The following is a 25,719-nucleotide window of genomic DNA, read 5'->3' on the forward strand; positions in this document are numbered from 1 at the left end:
GTTGTGGGGGCCTGCATCCACATATCAGCTTGGCAAAGATGTGTCCTGAGACTCGGGCCTGTCTCTGAGATCCTCTTGCCTCCACTGAATGAGGGTATGCACGCCTGTTGTGCCCCCAGTAGCAGGGGGCCACATGTGGGATGGGATTTTGTGATCTGAAGAGGGCTGGATGGGGCCTTTCCAGCCTGCACCGGCCCTGGGCTACACCAGGACAGGTGTAAAGGCAGGAGCAGACAGAGGGGTCCTTTTCTGGCTTCCTGTCCCCCTGGGGACAGAGGTCAGGCCACTCTGATCTCTTCTGCCCTGAGGATGCCCTGACAAAAACCGTGGGAAGATGCCCATCCTCACAGAATGTGGCTCATGCTTTCAGAGCAGAGGAACCCTTCACACGCATATACACACGCCCGCCACCCTGCCCCCGCCAGGCCCTAAAGAGCTGAGGGACTTTTCCCCTCTTAGCTACTGCACGTCACCTCTCCCCAGCATCCCTTGCACCTCTCACTAACCTCACTCTGATGGGTGAGTCCATCTCCACCTCCGCCCCCAGAGCTGAGCCCCCCAGGCAGAGCCCAGCCCCAGGGTAGGTGGGTCAGAAATGTGCGAAGGGCCAGAGAAAGAGGGGCCCAGGCAGTCCCTGGTGCTCCCTGGGCTCTGTTCTAAGGAGGGGGTTAGAGAGAACCGTCAAGCTGTCACACTTCAACCCTGCAGGAGCCTTCTGTCCCTCAGATGGAGCTCTGGTTGTGTCCACCCCCTGAGACCAGGGATCCTGGGGTACAGTGGCTCCCCCTCAGACTGGGCCCAAGTTCTCAGACCCAGTGATCCCTTGTGGGAACACAGTGCCCAAAGAAGAAAAACCTTCATTCCAAGGAGTCTGGATGACCTATATTGTGTTTATTTTCTTAACATATAATGAAATTCCAATTCCAAAGAGACATATATGCAGAGCAGACAGACGCAGGGTCCTGTGTGCAGCAGCCAGGACAGTCAGGATGGAGCGCCCCCTTCTCCCCTCCAAGAGTCCCCTCACTCTTCCCGGCACCTGGCCATTACTCGGGTAGAAACGTAGCATCTGGGTCTAAGAGGGCCCAGTCCCACAGTCCAGGGAGTAGCCAGAAGCACGGCCCTGGCTGCTAGGCCTGGCCGAATCGTCATCTTGCTCCGGGTCCTGGACCCCAGTTTCTTTCTCTGTTAAATGGACTAGAAGCTTTTGCTCAGAAATGGAGGAGAGAGTGTATGGATGTCATGATGTGCTGTGACCATTAAGGGCCTCCCGGTCGTCCTGCTGCTTCCAGATACCTATGTATTGTGTCTCCCAGTGTTTGTCACCATCGTGGCTGTGGGGCATGGGGGGACCTACTCTGGCCCTGGTGGATTTGTATGGAATGTGTAGATAGCTGCTAACAGACTGTGCTCAGAATTCTCCTTGGGCTGCAGCCATAGCTACTTCATTCGGTCAAGACCAACTCTCTCCTCCAAATAAATGAAGAGGGAAGCCTATGGCCTAGGAAGCCTGTGCAGGTCACCCAGCTTCCCCCCAGGGCCTCCAACCAGGACCTCTGGAATAAGGGGGGAATCTGCTTCTCCTCCCACCTCGGGATCAGCTGGGGGCTCAGAACCCTCGCTGAGGGTCCAGCAAGGACATCTGTCTCCAGGGGCTGACCTTCAGATGACCAAGTGTCCTTCAGTCAACACACCCCTACATAATGTTGACCTGTGTCTGCACTGGCAAGAGAAACTGAAGAACCAAATAACGCCGAGCGTGATGCAATGATAGGTGGAAAAGATCAGCTACAGCTCAGTGAAGGAACGTGGACATTCCTCCCCCTCCCTCAGATGATCTTCATTCTGCAACAGCAGGCTCTGTCCACTCTCAGCCCTGCTCCCCAGGAACGGGAACTTCCAACGGCTGGATGACCTGTTGCTCTTTGCTTTGGAACATGTGTGTCTATGTACATGTGTTCACATAGATGTGTAGGTTACAACTATATACTAGGCAAGTGGAAGAAGCAGCGCTGGGCCAGACTAGGTCTTCCAGAATGTGCAGTGTGTCTACACTTACAGAATCCTGTAAGTGATTCTGCAAGGGGTCTCCGGCCCATGTAGCTCTCCCTACCCCTGCCACTTTACAGATGGAATTACTGAGTCCCCAAGATTGAGACGTTCCCAAGGTCGTACAGCACCTCCAGAGCTGGGGGAGCAGCCCTGGAAGCCAGCCAGTCTGCAAGGACGGGCTCTGACTGCCCCCTGACCCCACCACTGCACTTGGTGGGGTCTCTTCCCCCTCAGAGCATCCTTGGGGCAAGTGCATGTTACAGGAAAGAGGGCCACGCCCGGAGGCACAAAGCAATCACCGAGGAGCCCCAGGCACCTGCGGCAGGTGAGCTGGTGAGCAATTTGGGGATGGGGGGGCGGGTTTCTGGCATACCTCCCATCACACTCTGAGAGGACAACTTAGCAAGGTAGGTCCCTCTCTTTCACCTCCTTTGTGACTTCAAGGGAATGGATGATTGGAAAATCTTGGTCCTCAGGGATCCCCAAAGCCGGGAAGAGGAGAAAGAGAAAGAAGGTGATAGCAACAGTCCCAAATCAGGCTTGGCCACCCAAGCCCTGTGGATCTCCGGGAAGCGACTTTGGCCAGCTTGTCAGAGTGTCTATGATACAGATTTCACCCCTCCCCTCCCTCTGCCCGCCCCTGCCCCCCACACCCCTGACGTGGATGCCCAGGCCTAGCCCCCTTATTTGGGCTTCATCTCCACCCTGGAGTTGATGTCGTCAGCATCCAGGTCATACTCCTCCACCTGACCGCTGGTCCACACCTTCACGCGGTCTGTGAGGTCGCTGCTGCGTGGGGCCAGGATGAAGTCATAGATGAGCACTGCCAGGGCTGCTCCGATGAACGGCCCCACCCAGAAGATCTAGGAACAGACAGCAGACGTGCTCAGCGGGCCCTGATGCGACCTGCTTCCCATGAGAGCCCCGACCCAACCCCCCACTGCACGGTGCACCCCAACCTGTGCCTGGGACAGAAAAGGCAGTGCTGAACCCCAGCATCTGCAGCCCTCCACCCCCTACAACTGGTCCAAGCCAGGACTTAGGTAGTGATTTTCTCCTTGCTTCTGTGTGACCCAACTCAGCATGCCTGGGAGAGGAGGCTGCCTACACTGCCCTGCCTGAGGTGTGAACCCACCACCTCTGTATCTCAAGTCTCATCTTCCTGAGTTCCTCCCCCTGGCCATCTCGCAGGGCCTCTGTGATGGAAGATGATGTCACAGGGTGGGGGATGGATCTACCATAAGGCACCAAAGTCTCCCTCCCACCTGCACGGTACAGCCCTTCGACCCCTTACCCAGTGGTCCTGGAAATTGTGCGTGATCACCGAGGAGCCGAAGGACCGGGCAGGGTTAATACCGCAGCCGGTGTAGTCTATCTGTAGGAGGGAAGGGTCGGGGGAACAGGAGAGGAGATGGAGAGAAAGAGACAGAGGGAGACAGAGGGAGAGGGTGACATGGAGGAAGAAGACCAGAAGGGAAACAGGGCAGTGACCATCAGACCTGGAAGGATGGTCAGCCAGGCCCTGTGCTTCCCTCTCCAGGGCAGCTGGTCCTCCAACCCGTGGAATGAGCCCTGTGTGAGTCCCACCCCCTGCCCTCAACAGGACACCCTCAGCAGCCTGGCTCCACCCTCCCCACCAGCACTCCTACTTGGGAAGATCCCCCCACTCACCGCCAGCAGGTGTCCCAGGGCCACAGAGAAGCCAATGGCCAGGGGCCCGGAGCCCCCGAGGTCGCGGCGCCTCCGGTCAGTGGTGGCCAGCACACACAGCACCAGCTGCAGAGTCCCGATGATCTCGATGCCCAGGCCCTGGCCCGAGTTCACGCCAGGGGCCAGCTGTGGGGGAGAGGGGCGGAGAGGCTCAGTGAGCATAGCAGTGAGGATGGAGTCCCAGGGCCCCCAGGCCTGGGCACCAAAGGCCAGACCCTCAGTGCCCTCAGAGCCTACTGCATCCACCACACTCAAGCACTTACAGCCAGCAGTGAGCACCAGGCCTTGGCCCCTCCCACACCTGTTGAGGAAGAACCAGCTTGTCCTAAACCCCACGGCATCCTCCCCAGAGGCCAGAGGGACCTGGAGACGATGGTGCTTCTGCATCCACCTACATCCAGACCAGGGTACCCTGGGGTATCAAGGCCATAGGTGACAGGCAAGCCCTAGGCATGGGAAGAGATGATCAGGGACATTCAGGGACAGTCAAAGAAGAAGAGGAGCAAATGGGTGGGAGGGCCCAGCTGGAGACATTTCTTCCTACCCCCATATCTTGAACATTCCACCACATCCCCTGCAGAGCTGGAGAGGGACTTCGGCAGTTAGCTGGCCGCAGCTTCCCGTGTCCATCTCTCCCTTGAGCCTCTGTTCCTCGCAGCCCCCACCTCTGTCTCCTTCCCACCTCTGTCTGTCTCTCCCCTCCGCTGTCTCTCTCCCATTTCCTCTGGGCCCCACCCTCCCTATCTGCCCCCTCCTTCTCCCTCCTGGCCACACAGGCCCCGCCACCACCGTCTGGCTCCCACTTGCTCCTGGGCCACTTTTAGAAACATGACTCATGGAAAAAGAAGGGAATGGGAGCTGCCATGAGGTCACCAAAGCCCTCCCTCTGTAGCTGCAGCCAGGAGACCCCTCCCCAAGGAGCCTCTGCATCATCCCCCATGTGGGGGTCGGTCCCAGGGGCCAAATATGCCCACACAGGGGACCTGGGCCACGTGGGCCAAGGCCCACTCACAAATATGCCTCGATGTGGCCACGGAGGCTGCCTTCTCCCAGGCAGGCCTGGTGTGTCCAAATAAGACTGAACTTGAACCTTCTTCCTGAGCAGGGTGGGGGTGTCTCCAAGGCTACAGGGCATTTTGCAGAATCCTAGGTGGAGGGCACCCTTCCACCATCCAGAGGTTTTTACAGCCCCACCCTGAGGCCATCTTACAAGAACAATTCTCTTCCCGCCTTTGTCTGCCACCCTGGATCACAGGGAAAATGACTCATATCCCCTCCCCTCGGTTGCAGCCCCAGCTCTGCGCGCCTTTCCTGGCCGACCCCAGGGCTGCAGCCCCTCAGCTCAGCCAGCCCTCTGGGAAGTACCCAGCTTTCTTTGCACCCCAGTGTGGGGCTGTAGAAGTGACCCTGAGTTCAGGTCCCTACTCTCCTACTTGCTGGCACTATGACCATGGTCTTGCCCCTCTCTGGTCCTCAGTTTCCCCATCTGTAAAGTAGATCTAATTTTTCCTTCCCCATTCTCCAGAGAGGCCAGAGGTTCTAAGGCTTGTGGTGGAGGGGTAGGGGCTGTCTTGGGGCATTTGGAAAGGGTTGCAGAGGCAGGTGGGCTCAGGATAGTTGTTGTGGCTTTGTTCTGGTTCTTTCTCTTATCCTCAGAACTAGGTGGGGCAGGCAGAACAGGAGGGGCTGTGCTGCTCAGGAGTGTGGACAGTAGAGTGAGGCCCACCTGGAGCAGAGACAGGCTCCACGGAGGCCAGGATGATGAGGCCAGGCAACTTGCACCGATGCCCATCACATTCACACCTGCCGCTGCCCTCCGTGTCTGAGCGCTCAGGAAGCTCAGGGCTCCTCCTCCCGCGCGCCTCCACACTCTCCTTTGATCCCCAGGGTCGGCCTAATTGCTGGCTGGCAGGAGTCCAGAAACCAGCCCTTCCACTCCGATTAATGGAATGATCACTCTAAGCGGCTCCTGCCTCATACTCCTCATCCCCACCGCATTCATCACAGATGTGGTCTGGGCGAGCTCATTCTTAACCAAATCTCAGCATTTCAGCTCCTGCTCTGCCCAAGGACACCACTTTTCATGCAAAGTGAGCAGACCAGGGGCCCTGGTGCCATGCCCAGTCCACAAGAAGTGATATCTGCCCTGGGGACTCTAAGACATACCTCATCCTAGCGGCCCAGAGCCCTTAGAATTTGACTGCCCAGAACCACATGGGTTAGTAAATTTCCTCTCCCTAAACCCATTACCACCATCGCCATCAAAAGGAAGACTCCCCTGATTGCTTCTACGATCTCCTCTCTTTCAACTGCCTAAGAAGTTGTGCTACTTACATCTGAAAAAAAAAAATCATCGATCATTCCAAATTGAAACGGATAAAGGTCTGCTGAAATTTGACGTCCAGAAGAGAGCAAGTAAAAATTCAGACCCAATGTTCCGATTTTGTTACTATTGTTATTTCATCTCTTAAGTCGTTTCTGACTCTTTACGACCCCATGGACTGTAACCCGCCAGGCTCCTCTGTCCATGGGATTTTCCAGGCAAGGATACTGGAGCCGGTTGCCATTTCCTTCTCCAGGGGATCTTCCCAGACCAGGATCGAACCAGCATCCCCTGTTTGACAAGCAGATTTTTACCGCTGAGCCACCTGAGAAGCCCATGTTCCTGTTTACAACCTATTGAATCTGACACAATGGCATAAATAGGGCTAATCCCAGTTGTGGTTACTTGTTATTGAAAAAAAAGTTTGTACATCCCCAGAGCATTTTGCCCAGCCTGGGTCTTCTATTTCACTAATTAAGGCAAAAAAAAAAAAAAAAAAAAAAACCAGTAACAATTTTCTGAACACAAGTATAAATAAGAGAAAAGCCACACATTTAATCTTAAGCATCAGAAAGATGCAAGCTCTCCAGTTTTGTATCAAACCCATTGAAGCCCACTCTCAAGGTCCAATTCAGATTCCTCCATCAATTCCAATTCAGCATCAAGGAGTTTTTCCAGGTCCCTGGCTGGAATTAACTTCTGTTTTCACTCATCAAGCCCTCACTAAACAGCCTGCAAATCTTGCAGAGAGATAAACTTTTTGTCTTCTATCGGGTGCCTCAGAACCCCTGGCCTGGAAGCTCAGTGGGGACAGAATACGGGCACCTTCTCATCTCCCTGCCCAGACCTCGAAGGGACACTTACCGTGTGGAGACAGGAGGGGCAGACAAGAAAATTTCTTGGAGGCCCAGTGGTTAGGACTCTGCACTTTTCACTGCTGAGGGCCTGGGTTCGACTCCTGGTCAGGGAAGTAAGATCCCACAAGCTGTTAGGTGTGTCCCCTCTCCCCCAAAAGAAGTGGCAGATAATGTTAATTTTCTAGCATTTCCACCCACTCTAGAAGGAAGTTCCCTGGAGCCAGGGCTGGTTCATTTGCTTTCTAGCTGGGAGACTGCAGGCCAATATTAGTCTCTGTGGACCTTGCAGGGCAGCCTGCTCAAGACTCTGTGAGGTTACAGACGGGGAGCTCAAGGCCTGGGAAGGAGATGGCAATGCCAGAATTCTTGCCCCAGAGTCTATGCTGCCTACATTCACAGGCAAAGGTGCTGGCTACCTATGCACCTGGCTAAAGGTCCTGTCTGTTGCCACCTTAGACTGAGGAGCTGGCAGAAGATGTTCTGTAGCTGCCAGGGTGCCCAGGGGCCCAGAGTGGCACAGAGCTGACCTCTCCCGGCAATGAACTTCGAACCCTCCTCTCCCTGCTGCCCATGAGCAGACTGACCAAAGTGACTCCTGAGGCCCAAGGCCCCAGCATGACCTGAGCATCCTGGTGTCCCACCCTTCCTGAACCAGGCCTGGTGGAGCTCTGGGCATCCATTAAAGAACAAGACATCAAGGACCACCCCACCTACCCGCCGCCTGCAGGACTCAGTATCCCAGTGAGGGGGACCTCAGTGAGCCCCCTCCCCAAGTATCACCCTTCCATCGGTGATTTTTCAAGCACCCATGTGCCTCTGGGTATCCACAGCTTTGTGTGTCTCTCTATATCGCTCTCTGCAGAGTCTCTGCATGACCACATATGTCCAGATGTGACTCTTCTTTTTCCTTAGACATTAAGAGGTTTATTAGACACTAAGTAAGTGAAAAGTCTACCCAACAGTTATAAAAGTTCTCAACCTGTACACACTAAACTATACAACCTAAAAATAGGTGACACAAAAGTTGACAGAGCTACAAAAAGAAAACGATCAATCCACTACCAGAGTGAGGGGGGTTAACCACCTCTCTTAGAAACCAATGGAGGGAAGTGTCGATAATATAAACAGCAAGAACAGGGAAGATTCAAACCCCATAACTAACAAGCTTGATTTAAGGAAAATACATATGCCCTGCACTTCCAAATTCAAGAATATACCCTCTTTTTCAGCCCACAAGGGACATTCAAACTAGTCATGTATTAACCCTATTAGGCAGGACGCCGCCTCTTGCAGATGTGGGCTCTGGGGTGGGGTGGGGGGCGGGTGCTGTGTGTGGCCTTAGGTGTCTGTGCTGTGTGTCTAGTGGCATTTCTGAGTTGCCACCCTGTCCCCATGTGCTGTCCTCCGACAAACAGGTCCACCGCTGGCTGGGGATGGGGGAGGAGGTGGGATGGAAGCACCCTTGAGTAAGAGAGAAAGAAGCAGGTCTCAAAGCACCCTTTATTTGCTCTCAGAAGCCATTTCATCTTCCTGACAAGGAACAATACACAAAGCAAGGGCTTCCTCCTTCCCTCCCTCCTTCTTTCCTCACTCGGGGGCAGCCCCCGCCTTCCTGCTCGGGAAAGGAAGAGGTGCCATTGAGGAGCCCCCCTCCACCTCCTCCTAGGGTCCCAGGGCTTGAGCGGGACCACCCAGGCTTGAAAACGTTCTTCCCGCCCACCCGTGTGTGTGTGTGTGTGTGTGTGTGTGTGTGTGTGTGTGTGTGTGTGCCTGTGTGCATCATACCATTGTGACTGTGCACACACACATGTGTGCCAGTGAGCATAAGTATGTGCAATTTGCAGAGATTTTCAAGGGTTGCAGGCAGGCGGCTGGGGTCACAGTCCTGCTCCGCCATCATCTGCTGCACAGTCTTGAGTGACTCCACCCATCTGTGAGCCGGGGTTTCCTTATCAGTAAAATAGAGGCCTCAGCCCAGATTATAGCCCCAAACTGTCTCTAGGATTCCTTCCTGCCTGACATGGGACCCCTTCCCCCAAGACCTGCAGTCACCCTCCAGGCTAGGGTCCTGAGTGCAGGATTCCCATCTGGCCATGTGAACGGCCGATCTCCATACAGCCCAGAGCCTGTCATAGGGCCTCCCGCCCACCTGGAATGTTAGATGGTCCCCACCACTGCCCCCACCCCACAAGAGCCACATGCCCCAGAGCCACGGCTGCCCGACCCCCTGCCTGCACAGCCCTGGTAACCAGGAGCTTATTGATTTGGAAGCTGTCCCTCCCCAATTTAAAAGAGTAAGTTCTTTCTTTACCCTGAGCAGATACCAGCCCCGGGTTGTCCTGATGGTGGGGTTTCAGGCACTGAAAGGACGTGCTCATGGGAATGGGCATTTTCCCACTTTTCTATCAGCTTGTGAGTTGTTTTTAGCCTCAGGGTGTACTCGTCCACTGGCCCGCAGCTCCTCGGTTGTGTGAAGAGAGCCCCTCACTTACCCCCTGGGGAACCACCTGGGTTAAGGAGCCCCTCTGACCCAGGACAGGGAGTCTGGCTGAGGGAATTTTCCTGCCCTTACCTGCAGTTGTGTGGGCTCAGCCCACACAGGGCTCAGATATATCTGTTCTTCCAGAGGGCAGGGACCATGCCCCCAGGGGGGCTCTGCCAGCAAGAATCAAGGGCTCCCTGTGCCTCCAGGAAAGCTTGCCCAAGCCAGTCTTCAAGGTGCAGGCAGGGGGCATGTCTGAGCTGCTTGGGGGAAGCCCTAGGCGGGTTAGGCTTAAGGCACCCTGCTGGGTGGGGCCCTAGAGAAAGTGGGGAACACCATGCAGGCCTGAGGTCAGGTTGGGGGAGACTGCATGGGATTGCCCTCCAGTGAGCCAGCGCAGTGAGGGGAGGCTGTGACCTGGGCTGGGGGAGAACAATGGAAGAAGGTGAATCCCCTCAGACTGAGGGACCCCGGGGGGCCATATCCCCTCTCAGGGCATAGTCTCTTCAGAGGAGGATTCCCAGAGCAAGCCCTGGTTAGGGGCCAGTGTCAGGATGGATGATATGGGGCCGGCAGGGTGGCTCCAAGGGCTTTAATGGGGAAACTGCCTCAGAATTTTCCATGGTGAGGAAAGTCTCCACCGCAAAGCTTCTGCCTCTCTCTGCGTCTTCCCCCTCATCGGGCTCTGGCTGGAAACAGTAATTACATGTCCCATCTGTGGCACCACCACCCAGCCCCCAGCCCACTCCCTGGACAGGGCCGTCGGAAAACTGGCTTCCCTTTTCCCAGTCCACCCTCAACTCTGGGGGAGGCGGAGGGCCCTCAACCCTGGAAGAACCGGTGGCATGGGGAACAGGGGTTAGGGAGTTGGGGGCGCTCTCTTTCTGTGGTTGGGGAAACCGAGGCTCAGGAAACTGGGGAAGCAGAAAGTTTGGGGCTAAAGTCAGGTGCCAGAGGCCACAAGTAGAAGAGGTGCCCCAGGCACTCAGGCCCAGCATCAACAGGGTTGAGAAAAGACCCCAAAATAAAGGAGATTTGCACTCTGCCTGAGCTCCCAAAGGGGCTGAATTCACAGGCTCTGGGATGCAGGCAGACACTGACCTGAACCCTGAACCCTCATTGTTCTCTAGAGGCCCGGTCTCCCACCATGGCCCATCCCCTACCCAATCCCGCATCAGCCACACCCTGTGATTCTCAGGCCATGACCTCCTCTGCTGGAAACCCCTTCCCTCCACCCTGGAATCTCTACTTTTAGGCTCCCGGGACACCTCCTCCCTGAAGGCCTCCTGGCCCTCATCACAGCTCAAGGTCAAAAGTTCCCAGGTGCCCTGACACGTCTTATCACACCTGCCTCCTGCCCCCTATCTTTGACAGATGCGCAGCGGCCTTATCTTGCTCGGGACCATGGACTCCTCAGAGCAGGGAGTGGCCTGACAGCCCCGAATTTAGTCTGCAGTAGTGAAAGTCATGTTTACAGTGAACATGGGTAAGCAAGCAAGAGAGGGGAAGAATGAACAGAGCCAGTGAGTGGTCAGAATTTCAAGGTTGAAGAGCATCTTCCAGTTCCCAGCACCCAGCCACATCTTGCGATATACCCATTTCACAGATGGGACCTGGGACCACACAGATGAGGTGGCCTGCCTGAAATCACACTGTATTAGTAGCTGAACTAGGGCAGGGCAGGCCAGGCACCAGCCGCTGCCTCTGTCTTTCACTCTAAATAAACTCAGGGTCTGGCTTTGAGAACCAGCTAGGATGTGGCAGGATGGAGAGAGGTCCACGGTAGCTCCAGGGCATATCCTGAGCCCTGACTCAGTCAGGAGAAAGTTTTCTCCAACATATCCCTATGGGACACCCCCTGACTCACTCCAACCACTTCCTGCCACTTCTTTCCCTATTTTCCTTGAAAATCTCCATGCCAACGACTGGTTTGGGCTGGGAGAGGCCCGGATTCAAGGGGCTAGGGGAAACCTCTCCCAGAGCATGGAGGAAAGAGCATGTCACCTGCTATGTAGACTGGTCCCTGCCCTTCTTGAGGCACTGAGGCCACCTCCCAGGCCCCTTTAGATCCCAGGCTCATCGTTCTGAACCCTTTCTGAGTTCTTCAGCCCAAGACACGTGTTTCTGGACCCCAAACTTCCATGGTGGGGCCAGGGCAGTCCCTGGGCTCCCACCACGATGTTCGCTGCCCTTATGTTCAGCCTGGCACTTCTTGGGCTCCTCTTAGCCAGCCCCTCCTGCGAAGAGTGATAAACTCAAGTCCACAAAGTGAGCTTGCTGGCAGTATGGGTGTGGCCAGGAGATATCAAGCTCCCCTCTTGGAGACTTAAGGGCTCTCAGCTCCAAGAAAGTCAACAAGTAAGCAGCCAGGCCTTGAACCCAACTTGTCTGCTTCCCTACTCAGGGTTGGGTTCCCTTTTCTCCCTCTCCTGCAAACCACCCAGCCCACGTATTGGGGAGACGGGAAAAATGGAGGCTGGCAAGGGAAAAAGACACTGAATCAGGGCCTGGCCAGATCAAGATTGCACAGGGATGCTTGCCCTCCTCAAGCCTGCCTGGGATGCCTGTGTGAGAGAAGAGAGTCACCAGCAGATGCCTGGCCTGACTTGCCCTTGAGAAGGAAGGTCAAGAGGGGACCAGAAGGCCTGGGGAGACTCTATTCCTCCCCAGGAAGGATCCTTCCCCTTGCCCATCATACCCAGCTGAGCCCCGAGGTGATCCTGACCCTACTCCGTGGGCACACCCTGAGGTTGCCCGGCTCTGCCCCAACTAGAGAGACAGGCCTGGAGGACCTTACACCCACAGAGACCACATCTTCTTTGACTAAAGTTTAAACTCCAGCCTGAAGGGCTAACCTTCAGTCCTGGACTGGGTGAAGTGTCACGGTGACACAAGGAGTGCTAATCCCTGCCTGGCAGGGTCATGCCAGCTGCCCTCTGCATGGACCTTCGCAGCCGAATCTGGACTTTGGCTGGGAAGCGGGAGGACGGCTGCTTGCCTAATCACCCGCCACTCTCTCTGTGGAGCCTTTGGCTGCCTCCCTCTCTGTCCCCACACCCGCCTGCCCTGCCCACGTCCCGCCAGCCCAGACCTGATCTGATTCCTTCTCTCTCCCTCCCTGTGAAAACACCTCCTCAGGCACTCTGAGACCTCCTCCAAGCCTTCCTCGGCCTCTCAGGCCAAATTTTCCCCCTGCTGTGGCCCAAGCCAGGTCTGAGTTTGCACTTGGCTGAGGGTCTGGAAAAGCCCAGGTCGGCGACAGCAGGCAGCTGCCTGCCAACGGCCAATTAGCTGTGCTAAGCGGCCCGGGAGGAATTCTTTTCCACAGTTTCCACCCAGTCACCCACATCTGCTTATCATAAGTGCCCCCAGGTCAGGCCCGAACAGTGGGCACACACAGGTACGCACTCATCTCCAGACACACTCACACCACAGCACTGACACGCTCACAGATACACTTTCAGAAGTAACACAGCCAGCTTTCACAGGTTCGGAGACCCATGCTGGCATCCACGTGTGCACACACTGCTCACAGACACAAATACATGCGCCACACCTCTCTGCGTCTGGTGATAGACAGCAGACCCAGAGATGGAAGATGTCCACCTCCATCAGAACGGAGGCGAGATGTCCCTGCTCCAGCCCCCACCCTTTGCTCCCATCCAGAAAAGTCACCTGCAGGCTGCCCTGAAACTGTTTTCACCTCCCATCTTTGCCCCATTCCTGGAGCCAGCAGAGCAAGAGGAGCTGTTTCCTTGAAGGCAGTTTGTTTGAGGACCTGTGTGAAGGTGGGGCTGCCTGGATGCTCGAGGAGCCCCTCTGGGAGAGCTCTGCTCACACAGGATCGTGTGACCAGCTGCAGACATGCCAGACGTGTGGTCCAGGGAGACTGGGGGCAGCAGGCAGAGTGTAAGAGGGTACAGGCTGCATGCGGGAGGGAGCCGCTGCCCAGACAGGGCTGAGGGGAGGGAGGGGAAGAAACTGCAGCCCGGGGGTAAGGAGCCGCTGGCCCCACTGTTAGCTGCCTCCAGAGCTTATTCCCCACAATAGAGACCCGCAGGGGACATTGGCAAGACTTTTATGCTCTGGGTCTCAGCTTCCCACAGTGCCTGGCAGAAAACAGGCTCTGGACGGCAGGCACAGCTAAATTCCAGGTACAGCTCTGCTTGACCTCCAGCAACCTCTCATCCTCTCTGTTCCTCAGTGTCCCCATCTGCACAATGGGTGGAGAATGAGACGGGCCCATCTCAGCACCATTCTAGAGCCCCCAGAGCCTGGGGCCACCCCACTCACCGCATTGAGGCCAAGCGAGTTGTCAGGCAGAGAGGAGGTGATGCCCGAGAGGATGGCAGTGGCGACGATGGCCCCCACGCACTGGGCAATGATGTACATGATGGCCCGGAGGATACTGATCTGGCAGCTGAGCAGGAGCCCCAGTGTGACAGCTGGGTTGAGGTGGGCACCGCTGATGTGGCCCACGCTCTGGGCCAGCGTGGCGATGCTCAACCCAAAGGCCAGTGACACTTTCACGTTATCCTGGACTGCACCTGTCGTCTGGTTGCTCTTTATTGGGTAGTGGAAGCCCAGGGCTGAACCAATGCTGATGAAGATGAAGAGGATCATGGCCAGGAACTCGGCCACCACCGCCCTCCAGAAGAGCTTCTTCTTGAACTCGCTGGCCATGCTGGCAGGGGGCTTGGCTTGAGACCGCTGCCTGGTGCTCGCCTCCCTCTGAGAACTGAGCCACAGCCTGGGCTGGGCCTATTTATAGGGCCTCGGGGGGAGGAGAAGGGGGGAGCACAAAGGGAGGAAGGCCTCTCCTTGCTCCTGGCCCGCCCCACACCACACAGGCCTCCTCTTAGCGATGGATGCAGACACAGCTCTGCTGTCGGACTGCCAACTTTTTTTCCCTTCCTCCTCTCTCCCCTCCCTCCCTCTCTCCCTCCGCCCTCAGCCCTGCCCAGCCCGAGGAGGCAGGCAGGAGGCAGCCACTGCTCTAATAGGCTTTGAGAAATTCCTCCAAGTTGGCCCCACTCAGGGGGCCAGAGAAATCCAGGTGTCCCCGCCCTGTGTGCAAAGCTCAGGGGGTGCCAGAGGGCAAAGCCAGGCCTCCAGATGGACAGGGCGGGGTGAGCGGCAGGGATCAGCAGGTGGACGTTGCCCTCCAGGAGGCGGGCACCATGACCCTGCTGGCCTGGCATCCCCATCCCACTCCAGAGTGGGCCCACATGTCCTGGGGTTCCTAGGGGCTGTCTGCGCCTCCCACACATGGTTCAGACCTGGCCACTGGATGTCACTGTAGGAATGGCCCAGGGCCCCCAGCCCCATCAGCCGGATCTCAGCTGATGGAGACACGGCAACACCAGAGGGTACAGAGAACTTGTCTGTGGACCACCCCCGACAATCTGGTCAAGGGCAGGCCTGAGATAGGTGAGAACATGGAAGGCCCCCACTCTCGGAGCCCTCAAGTTTCTGGGGCAACTTGAGCAAATGATCTCGGGGCAGGAGCGGGAAAATGAAGGCAGGTAAGGATATTCGTCTCAAAGACTGTCAAGCTGGTGGACCCTAGGGGAGACAGAAGGAATAGCAGACTAACCTGGAGACGGAGGCCTGTGGTTGGCAGTGGGGAGGAGGGAGCGTGAAAGTGAGGGGCAGAAAGACCCAGAGAGAAGGAAGAGGAAAAGGAGACAGACAGAGAGGAAGAGAGACAGAGAGAGAAGCATGGACAGAGAAGCAGAATCAGCAAAAGTGGAAGTGAAAGGGGTAGATCCCCAGGCAGAGACAGGGAGGTGGGTCTGGCTGAGTGAGAGAGACAGAGAGGGCATGCAGGGTGAGGACACAACCTGGAAAGAGGGGAGACAGGACTGGACCCAGAGGCAAGAGTCCAAAAGAGAAAGATGAGCGAGCAGGAGGAGCTGGGGGAGGGATCAGACAGTGTCCCCAGCAGGGCAGAGGCAGAGACTGCTCTGCAGACCATGCACACCCCCACCCCGCCCTGTAGTCCAGCCTCTACCCTGTGCATCCCCAAACCCAACGCCCGGAGGCAACCAAGGAAATGAGAAGAAACTGGATCCCTGGGCCAGGAGCCCAGTGAGGAGCCACCAGCCGGCTGCGCGTTATCCTGTGTGAGAAGAGGAGTTGGGTGGGACCCTGGGTGAGGTTGGACCCAGGAGCGAGGGTCTTCCTAGCCCTCTCCTACCTACCTCGCCACGGCCCTACCTCATTTACACCACGAGAATGCTGGCTTCTCCCCACTTCACAGGTGGAAAACTGAGGCCCAGTGAGGGGAAGGGCTTTGCTGAGTTCTGTGTGTGTCCAGGGGCCACCTGCAGAAGATGATGCCAGCCCTCATGGCCTCCCCACTGCCTGACTGCAGTGCACCAGAGATGCCCTCACTCTGGGGTCAGCGGTCAGCCTGGTGTTTACTGGGAGAGGAGGCCCCCTAGGGTGGAGCTGTAGGGAGCTGTGTGCTCCTAAGCACACCTAAGCATCTGTCAATACAGGATGGAGTGGACATGAGGCAGGGAGGCAGCATGGTGGCGACGGGCCCAGCCTGCCCAGAGAGGCCGGCGGCCGGAGGTAATTGGTGCCTTATTAACTGTCTGAGAGAGGGAGCCAGCCCCACTGGGCCACTTCCCGAAACCTCCTCCACGTCCTTCACTCTGGGCAGGCCCAGCTCGGCTCTCCACACCCTGGGAGGCTCCTCGCTCCCTAGCCCTGGCCCCGTGGCCTGTGGCCACCATGCCCCTCAGTGAAGGGTTCTCTGGTCAGTTCCAAGCCTCTGACCAGAGCTCCCTCCACGTGGCCGGGATCCCCGCATTCTCAGGCTTTGGCGGATGGCCAGTTTACCCTCAGACCAGGCTCTGAAGACAAGGTTGGGGTGCACCTCAGAGAAGGGTCTTCTGGAGCAGGACTGCTCCCTCAAAGTCCCGGACTCCATGTCCATTAAGAGGGGCACACACCCTCGGCTTGGGCAGCGACCAGTTCTGACGCCGGTAGGTGCTGGGACCCAGCCAGGACAGCTTGAGGAAGGCAGCAGGGGCCCGTAGACAGGCTGGCGTGGGGGCGCAGCACCCCGGAAACAGGAACAGGAGTCTGCACGGGCCTGTGTGGGCTTCGGGGTCTGTGACGGTGCCTGGGGGTGAGGCTCACCTGGGAAGCACTAATTCATCCAATAAATAATTACTGAGCACTTTTCAAGTGCCAAACACCATTCTGGGCACTGGGGGGACAACTGCAGCCCGATGGCCCAGCTCCTCGTCCCCCTGAAGCCTAGCATATGAGCCTGCAGGCTCTGTGTGGGTGACCAGGCATGTGACAGTGGGGCCGTATGTGTGTGAGTGTGTACTTGCTGGAGGCCCACGTCCATCTGGAGCTGGGCAGAGATGGGGGATGTGGAGGGGTTGTGACAAAGCAATTTGCCCAGGCAAATTAGGCAGCCTCCAATCTCCGGATGATACGAGGGTCCTCGGGGCAGTACCCTCCAGCCCCCTGCATTTCCTGTCCCCTCTCCCAGGCCAGCGTGGCAGCTGCCTCTCTCTGGATGAAGGCACTGCCATCAGCAGGAGGCGCCATCAGAGTGCAGGCATCTCCAGAACAATGGCAGACATCTCTCCTCGTTGGCCCGCCATCTCCTGTTATGCAAAAGGGCCTCTGTGGCCATGTCCTGACCATTCCAACAGGGAAGGGGGAGCCACAGATGCTAAAAGGCCCCCAAACCCCTCCACCTCCTTGCTGGTCGGCTGCAAATCAGCCCAATCAGGGAAGGAAAAAAAAGGAAACAGCCTTTATCTGAGGGCCCGTCCTCACCACAACCCTGGGAGGCTGAGAAGGTAAGGGGTTTGCCAAGGAATGGCAGAGCTGGGGGATCAGGAGCCCCAGTCTGGTTCTCCGCCAGCCTATCAGGGCTCCTAATAGGAAACCCCAGTGCTGCTGGCCCAGGAACAAGTACAAGGACTGGGGGAGCTGGCCTCAGAGGCAATAGGATGGGTGAGAGGTGGGTGTGAGAGGACCACCTGCAACTCCCCGACATAATTCGGGTAGGGTCAGCGGTGCATGGGAAAGGGAGCATCAGGGAGAGAGTGGGTACATGGAGAATCTGGGAGTCACCCGTGCAGCCCCACCAGCTGGGGAGCTTGGGCTCCAAGGAGAGCGCTTCCCCCACCCAGCTCCCCCTCCGTGCGGCCTGGCTCGGGCTCCGTGGCCCTCCCATGGGCAGTGATGTGGGCCCGGCCTCCAGAACCCACAGGCCTGAGCCAGCCTACATAAGGTGGGGGCTGCCCCCCTCCCCCGCCCCTGAGGCCTGGGCACTGTCTGGCCCTGCCCGAGCAGCAGCCTCAGCAAACGCTTTTCCAGATGTGCTTTCTTCTTCCTGATGTGCCCAGGAGACATGCCTTCCAGTCAGAGCTGGCTGTTCCCAGGGCCGTCTGGTCCCGGTCCCCACCGGATCCAGCGGGGGGACCTCCGCTGGGTCCAGAGGTGGACGCACAGAGACTCACACACTGGCCAAGGATCGGCCCCGGGCTGCGGGGGGGGGGCGGCAGGGGGGCGCTGGTGGGAGACACCCATGGGTGTGGCCGAGGCTGTCACTCTTAGCGCCAGGAGCTTCTGTGGATCACAGGGCAGAGGGACGGAGCGGATGGACTCTCCCTTCTGGGCCCACAGGGATTTCCCACCCATGGGCTGAGTTGTGGGGAACAATGACTTCATTCCCTCCAGGAGGCCCACCGGGAAGATGGAGTTCGAGGTCGGAGGAGACGCAGACAGCAGACTGGCCGTGACAGTCATCAGCTCACCAGCAGCTTGGATGAATTTCCCAAAATCCCTCAGGCTTTTCTGAATCTGGCAGAGTGCACCGATGGAGGGTGGAGATACAGGACAAAGTCCCTGGGGGTCTTGGAGAAGAAGCCACGAACGCCCACTCCCAGAGAACCCCTCTGGTCCTAGGAGCTCTTCCCCTCAATAGCACACCGGCTACAATACCACCCTGACCTTGACCTGGGCTGCCCAGATGGGGCCTGTCTGCCCCCATTGCCTGGGAAGCAAGGATTTGGCTCCAGCACAGAGTCGTCATTCCTGGGAGGCATGGCCATTCCCCTCCAAGAGGCAGGAGAGGCAGGACCGAAGCCCAGAGTACAGAGATCAAAACGGAGACTCAAATCCTTGGCTACCTCCTCAAGGCTCTCCACTAACCACCCTGTGTGGCACCTGCCACCACCACTTCCAGCCCCAGACAAAGGCCAGGGCCCCTGAGCCAACAGGCTCACTTTGCCCAGATGTTTGCACGCGAACCCTGTCTCCTGCCTCCTTGCTACGCCAGCCTCCTCTGACCCCTCCTCCACAGCAGCACCCACAGCTACAGCACTGAGCTCACCGCAGCTTGGGCTGTCCCCTTCTGACCTGGTGGGGTGAGGTGGGGCCCAAGGGCCTGGGTCTTCTCCCTCCCCAGCCACAGGATCCCCCACAGAACTGAGTGCAGGGCTGGGCGTGGCAGACCTGATCTTGGAAACTTCTGCTGGCTGACTGTCCAACTTCCCCCGGAGACAAGGTACCCACCTCTTAAAGCATGTGAATTCTTCCCTGTGTGACAGATAACTCCTGGCCATTGAGGCGTCACGTGATCCCCCTTAAATCAAAACTGGATTTAGCGGCCACCAGTGATTCACCAGAAGCGGAAGGACTTAGTAATTTTCTAAACTACTGCCTCCCATTCAATTCCCCTCATGCTGCCCTCACCCCCTCCCTGCCTACCCTGTGTAACATCAAGGCTTGTTGGGGAGGTAGGGAGGGTAGGACAGTGTCAGACCTCTTTCTGGAAAGCAGGGTTTTCTATTTTGACGTCTTGGCAACTCTCCAGCAATAGCCCTTACTTGAAGCTGCAGAAGAGGATCCAGTGAGACAGAATGGGAAAATTGACCCCCTGCCTTGCGGGGGGCGGTGGGGGGGAGGCTAGGCTCCTAGGCCTGGATGAGGACACGGGACAGCCCCTGCCCCCTTCACTCCCTTATGCCCCTGTCTGCTAGGACTGGAGGAGGTCCTCCAAGAGGGAGTGAGGCCACGTTTTCCCCAGCCCTACCCTTCGGGCGAGGAGGGCGGCATCTCTCATTTCCAGAAAACGCTGGTGGTGCCATTTGTCCCAAGCTGCTGACCACACCCTTCAGGAGAACACTGGCAGGATAGGGGGCTCCACCTGGAGCCGACCTCAGCATACTGAGGAAAGGTTTGGTGCCTTTCCTCACCCTGGGCACACACAGGGCACCGCCTGCTCCACTGGGCTGGCTGCCCCTGCAGCTCACATTTGACTCTCCAAGACCCACACACCCTCCTGCCCTGGACCCTCAAACATCTCTTGTCTTTGCCTTGTTGGATCACAAAGCATGAAGAATTGAGTGGGGGGTCTGAGAACAAGGGATCTGATGCCCTCATTTTGCACATGGGGAAACGGAAGCTCGGAGAGGCCAGGTAACGGGTCCGAGGTTCTTTGGTGGGTCAGAGTGAAGCCAGGGCTAGAGTGCAAGTCTTCAGGTTCCTGCCAAGGCCCAGTCTGCCAGCCGCACCCAGCCTCTTCCTCCTCCCTTCTCTGCTGGACAAGAGGCCACCTCCTCCTTGGGCTCCAGCAAGGATTCAGAGAAGTGTCTGGGCAGCTGGAAGATATCTTTTGGGGGAGCCTGACTTCTACTTCCTGTGCCATCCCAGCCTCACCTCACCTCATTGGCTCGGAGGAAGTATCCAGGTGGGCACTGTAAGTCCAGCAGGCCAGGACTCTAGGCTCCCTGTTGTTTTCTCCAGCCCTTGCCTAGATGCCCCCATGCCCTCTGGCCACCAGGTCTCCCTATCCTGTGGATCCCACTGCCTCTGACCCTCCTCACGACATTTCCCAGGGCCCTGCCTCTTCCTGAGAACCATCCCGGCTGCTGGACCCTGCTCCATCTGGCTCTTGCTCCCTTCACACCTGCTGGATGCCATGGCCGCCTCTGGGCCCTGCTGGGACGCCTGAGCACTTCCTAGGGCCCGAGCCTTGCTGGCTCTGTGGTGTTTCCAGCAAGCACGCTGCCACTGAGCTCTAGCAATGGGAGCAGGTGCCAGCTGGTGCCACGTTGTGTTCGCTCCGGGCCCCACAGGGGGACTGCCTGGGTCCTGCAGGTTCCAGAGCTTTAGGGAAATTCCTCTTTCACTGTGCTTGTGCCTCACCACCATGATTAATACATTTGTCTTTATATCCACCTAGTCATCAAATTCCACTTTTAATATTTTGTATGGAGGAAGGGACCCATGAAAGCAAAAGATCCCCAAACTCACAAAAATCACAGTGCAGCTTGGAGTGCCACCACCACCACCACTGAGGCCAAAGGCAGTATTCAGGGAGGTGCCAGAGATGGGCACGCTCCAGCAGTGCCCACTGAGACTGACCCCTCCGACAAGTAAAGCGTAGCCCTGGGCTGAGCGGCATCCGCGACTCTCTCCTTCATCGTGAGTCCTTCATCCCTCTTGACTGCCCTGCCAAGTCACACCTGACCCAGCTGCTACAACACAGGCCAGTTTGACCCTTCCTTCTCCCTGACAGTGAACGGGCTTGCATGCACGTGTGCACATACACACACAGCATATTCTCACACACATGTACACACATACACACAGACATTGCCCATGGATATGTATGCAATGCACACACATTGGTTTTCATACACAAAACACATGTTGCACTCATATAAACACGTGTGCATGCCCAAATATATACACCTACATGTGCACATACATGCAAACACATAGAGTAAAGATATACATCATGGCCCACAAACCCCTGCACCTCTGAAACACTCTACCACGTACATTGTGGCCTCTGCTGCCTATACCTTGAGCCCGGGGACATCTGCACAGCCTCTCTGGCACCTCCGAGCACTCACAGCTGCAGCCACCCATGTTGTTCACAAGCCCGGGACCTCCCTCTGCTCCTCAACATGAAGCTGAAGTTAAACGGTGGAGAGGAGGAGCCAAGGGCAAGAGGAACGCAGCAGTGGGCATTTCTGTGACACAGTGGCTTTGTGGATTCTCTTGGAAATTATCTTATCTCACTTCCTCTCTAGATGGGACACGGCCCCCCAGTCCTGGGTGGGTATGGGTACTGAGTCTGATCCAGTTGGGGAGCAAGCTCACTGTGCAGGGCAGCTTGGGCAAGTGTCCAAAGGTGAATGGAACCAGCCAGCTGCCAGCCCACCAGCCAGTGTCAGGGTGAGTGTGCTGAGCCCCTGCAGTGCCCAAAGGGGCAAGGCCAGCTATGGGGACCCCCCTCTTTCACTCTTTGATTTTCTAGAATTCTGTGGGCTGGGGCTGGTGGGGGAAATCGAGGACGGTGGGAGGAGGCAGGCAGAGCTGCCCTTGTCCGCATCCACCGGAGCCCCCTCCCTCTGTGGTCCAGTCTGGGGATTCTATTCATGTGAAGCCAACATTCCTGGAGCCCACAGGGCCAGCAAGATCATCTCACACAGGCGGATCGCTGTCTTGCCTAATGAGAAAATGATGACATGGCCCCCTGCCCTGGGCTCCCGGGCCCCACAAAGGCCCTACTCCCCAGCCTCCAGTACCAGCAGCCTCACCCCAACACACACACCTCCTGCTTTGTGCTACTGTTTCACAGGTATACCAGTCAGTCCTAGGAAGTCAACTCACAGGGTGCCTGTGTAACTCTTTCCAGGGCCCCCCTGCCACCAAGACTGGGAATCTCTGATCTCCTGAGTACTAGACCATTAGGATAGGAGGGCCTTCAGGTCATCAACACCTTATTGCACAAAGGTAAACTGAGGCCACAGACTAAAGTGGCTTTCGCAGTGTCATACACAGTGAACTAGTCTCAGCCTAAGCCCTTTCCCCACCATCAGAGCGGCAATCAGGCAAGCACACAGTGACCAGGAAGAACTCGCTGCTTGAGAGAGGCAGGACTCACCCCTCCCCACCACCCCCTCCAGGCTGACATCACTGGGACCTCTGAAGAGCCAGCACCTGAGGTTGAGGCAAGTATTGCCCTAAACTCAGGAACCCCAGGTCCCCTCGTGTCAATCCTGCCTCTGCCCAAGGCAGGGTCAGGCCTGAAAGTGAATAAACAGAATGTTGGCAGCAGGTTAAGAAGTGGTGAGAGGTCTTCCTCTGAGCCCTCCATGTTCAAGAGCCAGATGCCCTGGAAGTGGCTATTTTTTGAGTCAGCAGGAAAAGGGACCTGGATCAGCTGCTGGCATCTTCCTCTCATCTTCCTCTCGTCTCTACCCTGCCAGTCAAAGGACAGAGGGGCAGAGGGGGAGACCTAGACTTGAGCTACCAGGTTGCTTGAGGGGTCCCAGACTCACGAGTACAAAGCAGTCAGAGAAGAGCCTGGGCAAGGTTACCAGCTGGTGAGGAGAGAGCGATCGCTGAGGGCAGGAGAAGTCATAGAAGCCTTCTTGGAGGAGGAGGACTTTGAATCATAGAATCTCAGAATCTGAAGGGATCGTATAGGCTGGCTAAGAATTGCATTTCATTAGACCTTGGAAGCTCTTAATATTTTCCCTTTCAGAGGGCTATGAGCTCCCCTGTGGATACTTCTCCCCCTAGGAACCCCTCATCTGCTCCTGGTGAGGAGCTCCTGTGTTTAGTGAGTGGTTCTTCATATGTCACTTCCCAGCAATGCTGCCACCTCCACCAGCGCTGCCCTTCAGGGCCACAGACCAGGTGTGCCTCCAAACACTGACCATCACCAGCTTTTTGCAAAAGAAGTGGGGACTTAAGGACCATTTTTCAGGGGCTGTCACGTATCAGAGGGGCCATCCCCAAGTCTCTCTGGCCTTCGGTGCTCCTGCTTCATCCTGGTGGTGGTAGGGAGCCCGAGCCCAGCAAGATCACACCAGGACAATTCCATTACCCCCGGGAGTGGCCAGGAGCAGCCAATGCCTGGACCCCAGTACTGTAGAAAGGTGACCTTGATTCATGAGGGAGCAGACAGCTGGCCCATGGAGGGTCCCCTGTCCTGGGGCACATGCCCACCACCTGTCTCATCCTATAGATGACAACTTAAGAAGACTCCCATCCCATCCCCTCAATGACCTAAGCCTGCTAGAGAGCACAACTGAGGACCAAAATCAGAGCCAGGGCTGGTGTGACGGGCTGGGGTCAGCTTGAGCAAGACTTCAGCAGAGATAAATTTCGTTGGTTAAAAAAATCAGGGTAGGAAATAGGAGAATCATTACTGGTCTTATTCAAATCTCTTTTACATCTGTTCCCAAAGCATCTGAGGAGACCATCAGTGCTTCTCAGACTTTGATGGGAACACGAATCCCCTGCGGATCTTGTTAAAATGCAGATTTTGATTCAGCAGATCTGGTGGGGCCCAAGAGTGTGCATTTCTAACAAGCTCCCAGGTGATACCAATGCTGCTGGTCTCAAGACCCTTGGTCTCAGGACCTCGAGCAGCAAGGAGCTGAATTACCAAAACAGGCAAGCAAAATAAACTCCTGATCTAAGTCTAGTTAAAATACAAGCACGGAAAGGAATGAACCTTCTCATGATACAGGAGAGATTGCAACCGAGTATCATTTTCCATTGGAGTTTCCTGGAAGCCATGGCAAGAAAGGAAAGAAGTGTTTATCTACTTTTACTCTATGATAACAGACACAGCTCTCTGTCTTTCCCCTGATTCTGGCTGCCCAGGGAACTGATGAAGCAGCCCTCACCATCAGATTTGAGAAACAGGCTGTTTTAGGGGCACGGCAGGCCTTTCCGTGAGAAGGACTGAGCCTGGGCAGCCCCGTGGGATGCACCCCTGAGGGACACAGCGCCCCTTGGGCCCAGCCTGAGTCAACGCCGTGGTCAATGCTCACGGGAGCTGACTCTTCCAACCACCGACTGGCTCAGACACTAGCTGGCTCAAGGGCCCTGACAACAGGCACACCTGGAGCTCTGAGGCTTCACCTCTCAACCCTGAGTGTGCAGAAGAGGGCAGCTAAGGCCAGGGCCTGAGCCTCAGGAAGGGGTGAGGTGGACCTGTGGGCAGCGGAAGAACCCCACCTCTTCCCAATAATCAGGAAAGGCTTCCCGGAGGAGGGGACATGGCAGACAAATCTGTTTATGTAAAGGAAGGGAGGTGGTCTGTGGAGAGGAAAGACCAAGCAGAAGGAGGGATGCAATGGGGTGGGCTTCCAGCTACAGCAGAGGTGGGGAGGTTCCCTACCGCCCCTGTCTCCGTTGCTGGCTCAGATCTGCAGGGAGGCACTGGTGGAGATGGGATGGCACAGCAACCCCTCACGCCTGGGACATCCTGTGTGAGTCTATCTTCTCTTCGCAGCCCGAATCTCTGCTTCCCATCCCAGCTGGTGTGGAGGGGAAGGCCTGGGCCCTGCCTACTCAGGGAGCACCCATGCCAGGCGGGGAGAGGCTGTGGCCTCAGAGAGCTCCAGGCCGGGGACGGTGGGAGCTGAGGCTGAGCGAGGAACTCCAGTATGGCCTCAGAACACGACCATGGGCAAAGCCACGGACCAGACCCAGGAGGAGAGAGACTTGGTCAGCCTCACGCCAAGAGGCCTTGGGAGGTCACCGGCCCCGCCCAAGGCCCTTCACTCATAAACAGGTTTGCTCCTATGAAAGGCCAACCCAAGTGGTCATCTCAGCCTGAAGCGGGGTCAGATAGAGCACAGCGGGGTCACCTGGGAGCTGGGTCCCCAGTCTTCCTCACTAGCTCTTCCCATGGTGACTCAGAACTTACCCTCTCTCCCCAGCCTTCTTTGTGATGAAAGAGATGTGCAGGACTCTGATGATTTCTCAGAAAAGGAAATGGAAAATCTAGACAAATAAAGCCAAGGTGTGTCTGCGTTAGCAGGGAAGAAAGACAAAAGCTCTTGGCATTTTCTGTGATTGCCAAAGTCGTTGGGAGTGGATGGGGAGAACTGGGGGAAGGGGCAAGGAAACAGGGTTTGCAGGAGACGCTGGGGCTAGGTGGCTGCTCCTTCCTTGGCAGGCCAGGCTTCCTTCTGGGCAGGGCCAAACGGGGACTCTGACCCATCCTTCTCTCCGGGCTGCTCAAGGGGAGAAGTCTGCAGCCTGAATTGAAGGAAAGGCTGGGCTCCCACACAATCGCTTGCTGGTATAGAAACCAGGACACTCGCAGATGTTTCCAGAGCCCCCAGAGTCTCAGGCCTGAGCTGGCGACAGGGCAGGAAGTAAGGGAAGATAGGAGAGGAGGGGTTCCAGGAAGCCCAGCCCCTTCTCCGCCCACTTGACCTTCAGGAGGCAGGCGAGCAAATAGGAAGGCTTGGCACCTGCCTTCTGTCAGCCTG

General features: G+C 56.7%; 1 protein-coding gene across 1 annotated transcript; it reads right to left on the reverse strand.

Moving 5' to 3' along the window:
- Positions 1 to 870: 870 nt before the first annotated feature.
- AQP1 (aquaporin 1 (Colton blood group)) lies at positions 871 to 14,171 on the reverse strand. Its single transcript, XM_052638446.1, has 4 exons — positions 13,718 to 14,171; positions 3,724 to 3,888; positions 3,347 to 3,427; positions 871 to 2,915 (listed from the first exon to the last, which is right to left on the reverse strand). Exons 1-4 carry the CDS (start codon positions 14,105 to 14,107, stop codon positions 2,736 to 2,738), a joined length of 816 nt encoding a protein of 271 aa, XP_052494406.1. The 5' UTR covers positions 14,108 to 14,171; the 3' UTR covers positions 871 to 2,735.
- Between the last annotated feature and the right edge of the window lie 11,548 nt (positions 14,172 to 25,719).

This window comes from Budorcas taxicolor, chromosome 4, assembly GCF_023091745.1.
Source record: "Budorcas taxicolor isolate Tak-1 chromosome 4, Takin1.1, whole genome shotgun sequence".
Taxonomy (NCBI): domain Eukaryota; kingdom Metazoa; phylum Chordata; class Mammalia; order Artiodactyla; family Bovidae; genus Budorcas; species Budorcas taxicolor.

Bases quoted from the DNA above. Each gene is read 5' to 3' on its own strand.
- AQP1 (XM_052638446.1), bottom strand. From the start codon at position 14,107: ATGGCCAGCGAGTTCAAGAAGAAGCTCTTCTGGAGGGCGGTGGTGGCC. The intron at 3,889-13,717 runs GTGAGTGGGGTG...TCTCCCCCACAG, and splicing joins ACTCGCTTGGCCTCAATGCG to CTGGCCCCTGGCGTGAACTC. The intron at 2,916-3,346 runs GTAAGGGGTCGA...GTCTGTTCCTAG, and splicing joins ACAATTTCCAGGACCACTGG to ATCTTCTGGGTGGGGCCGTT.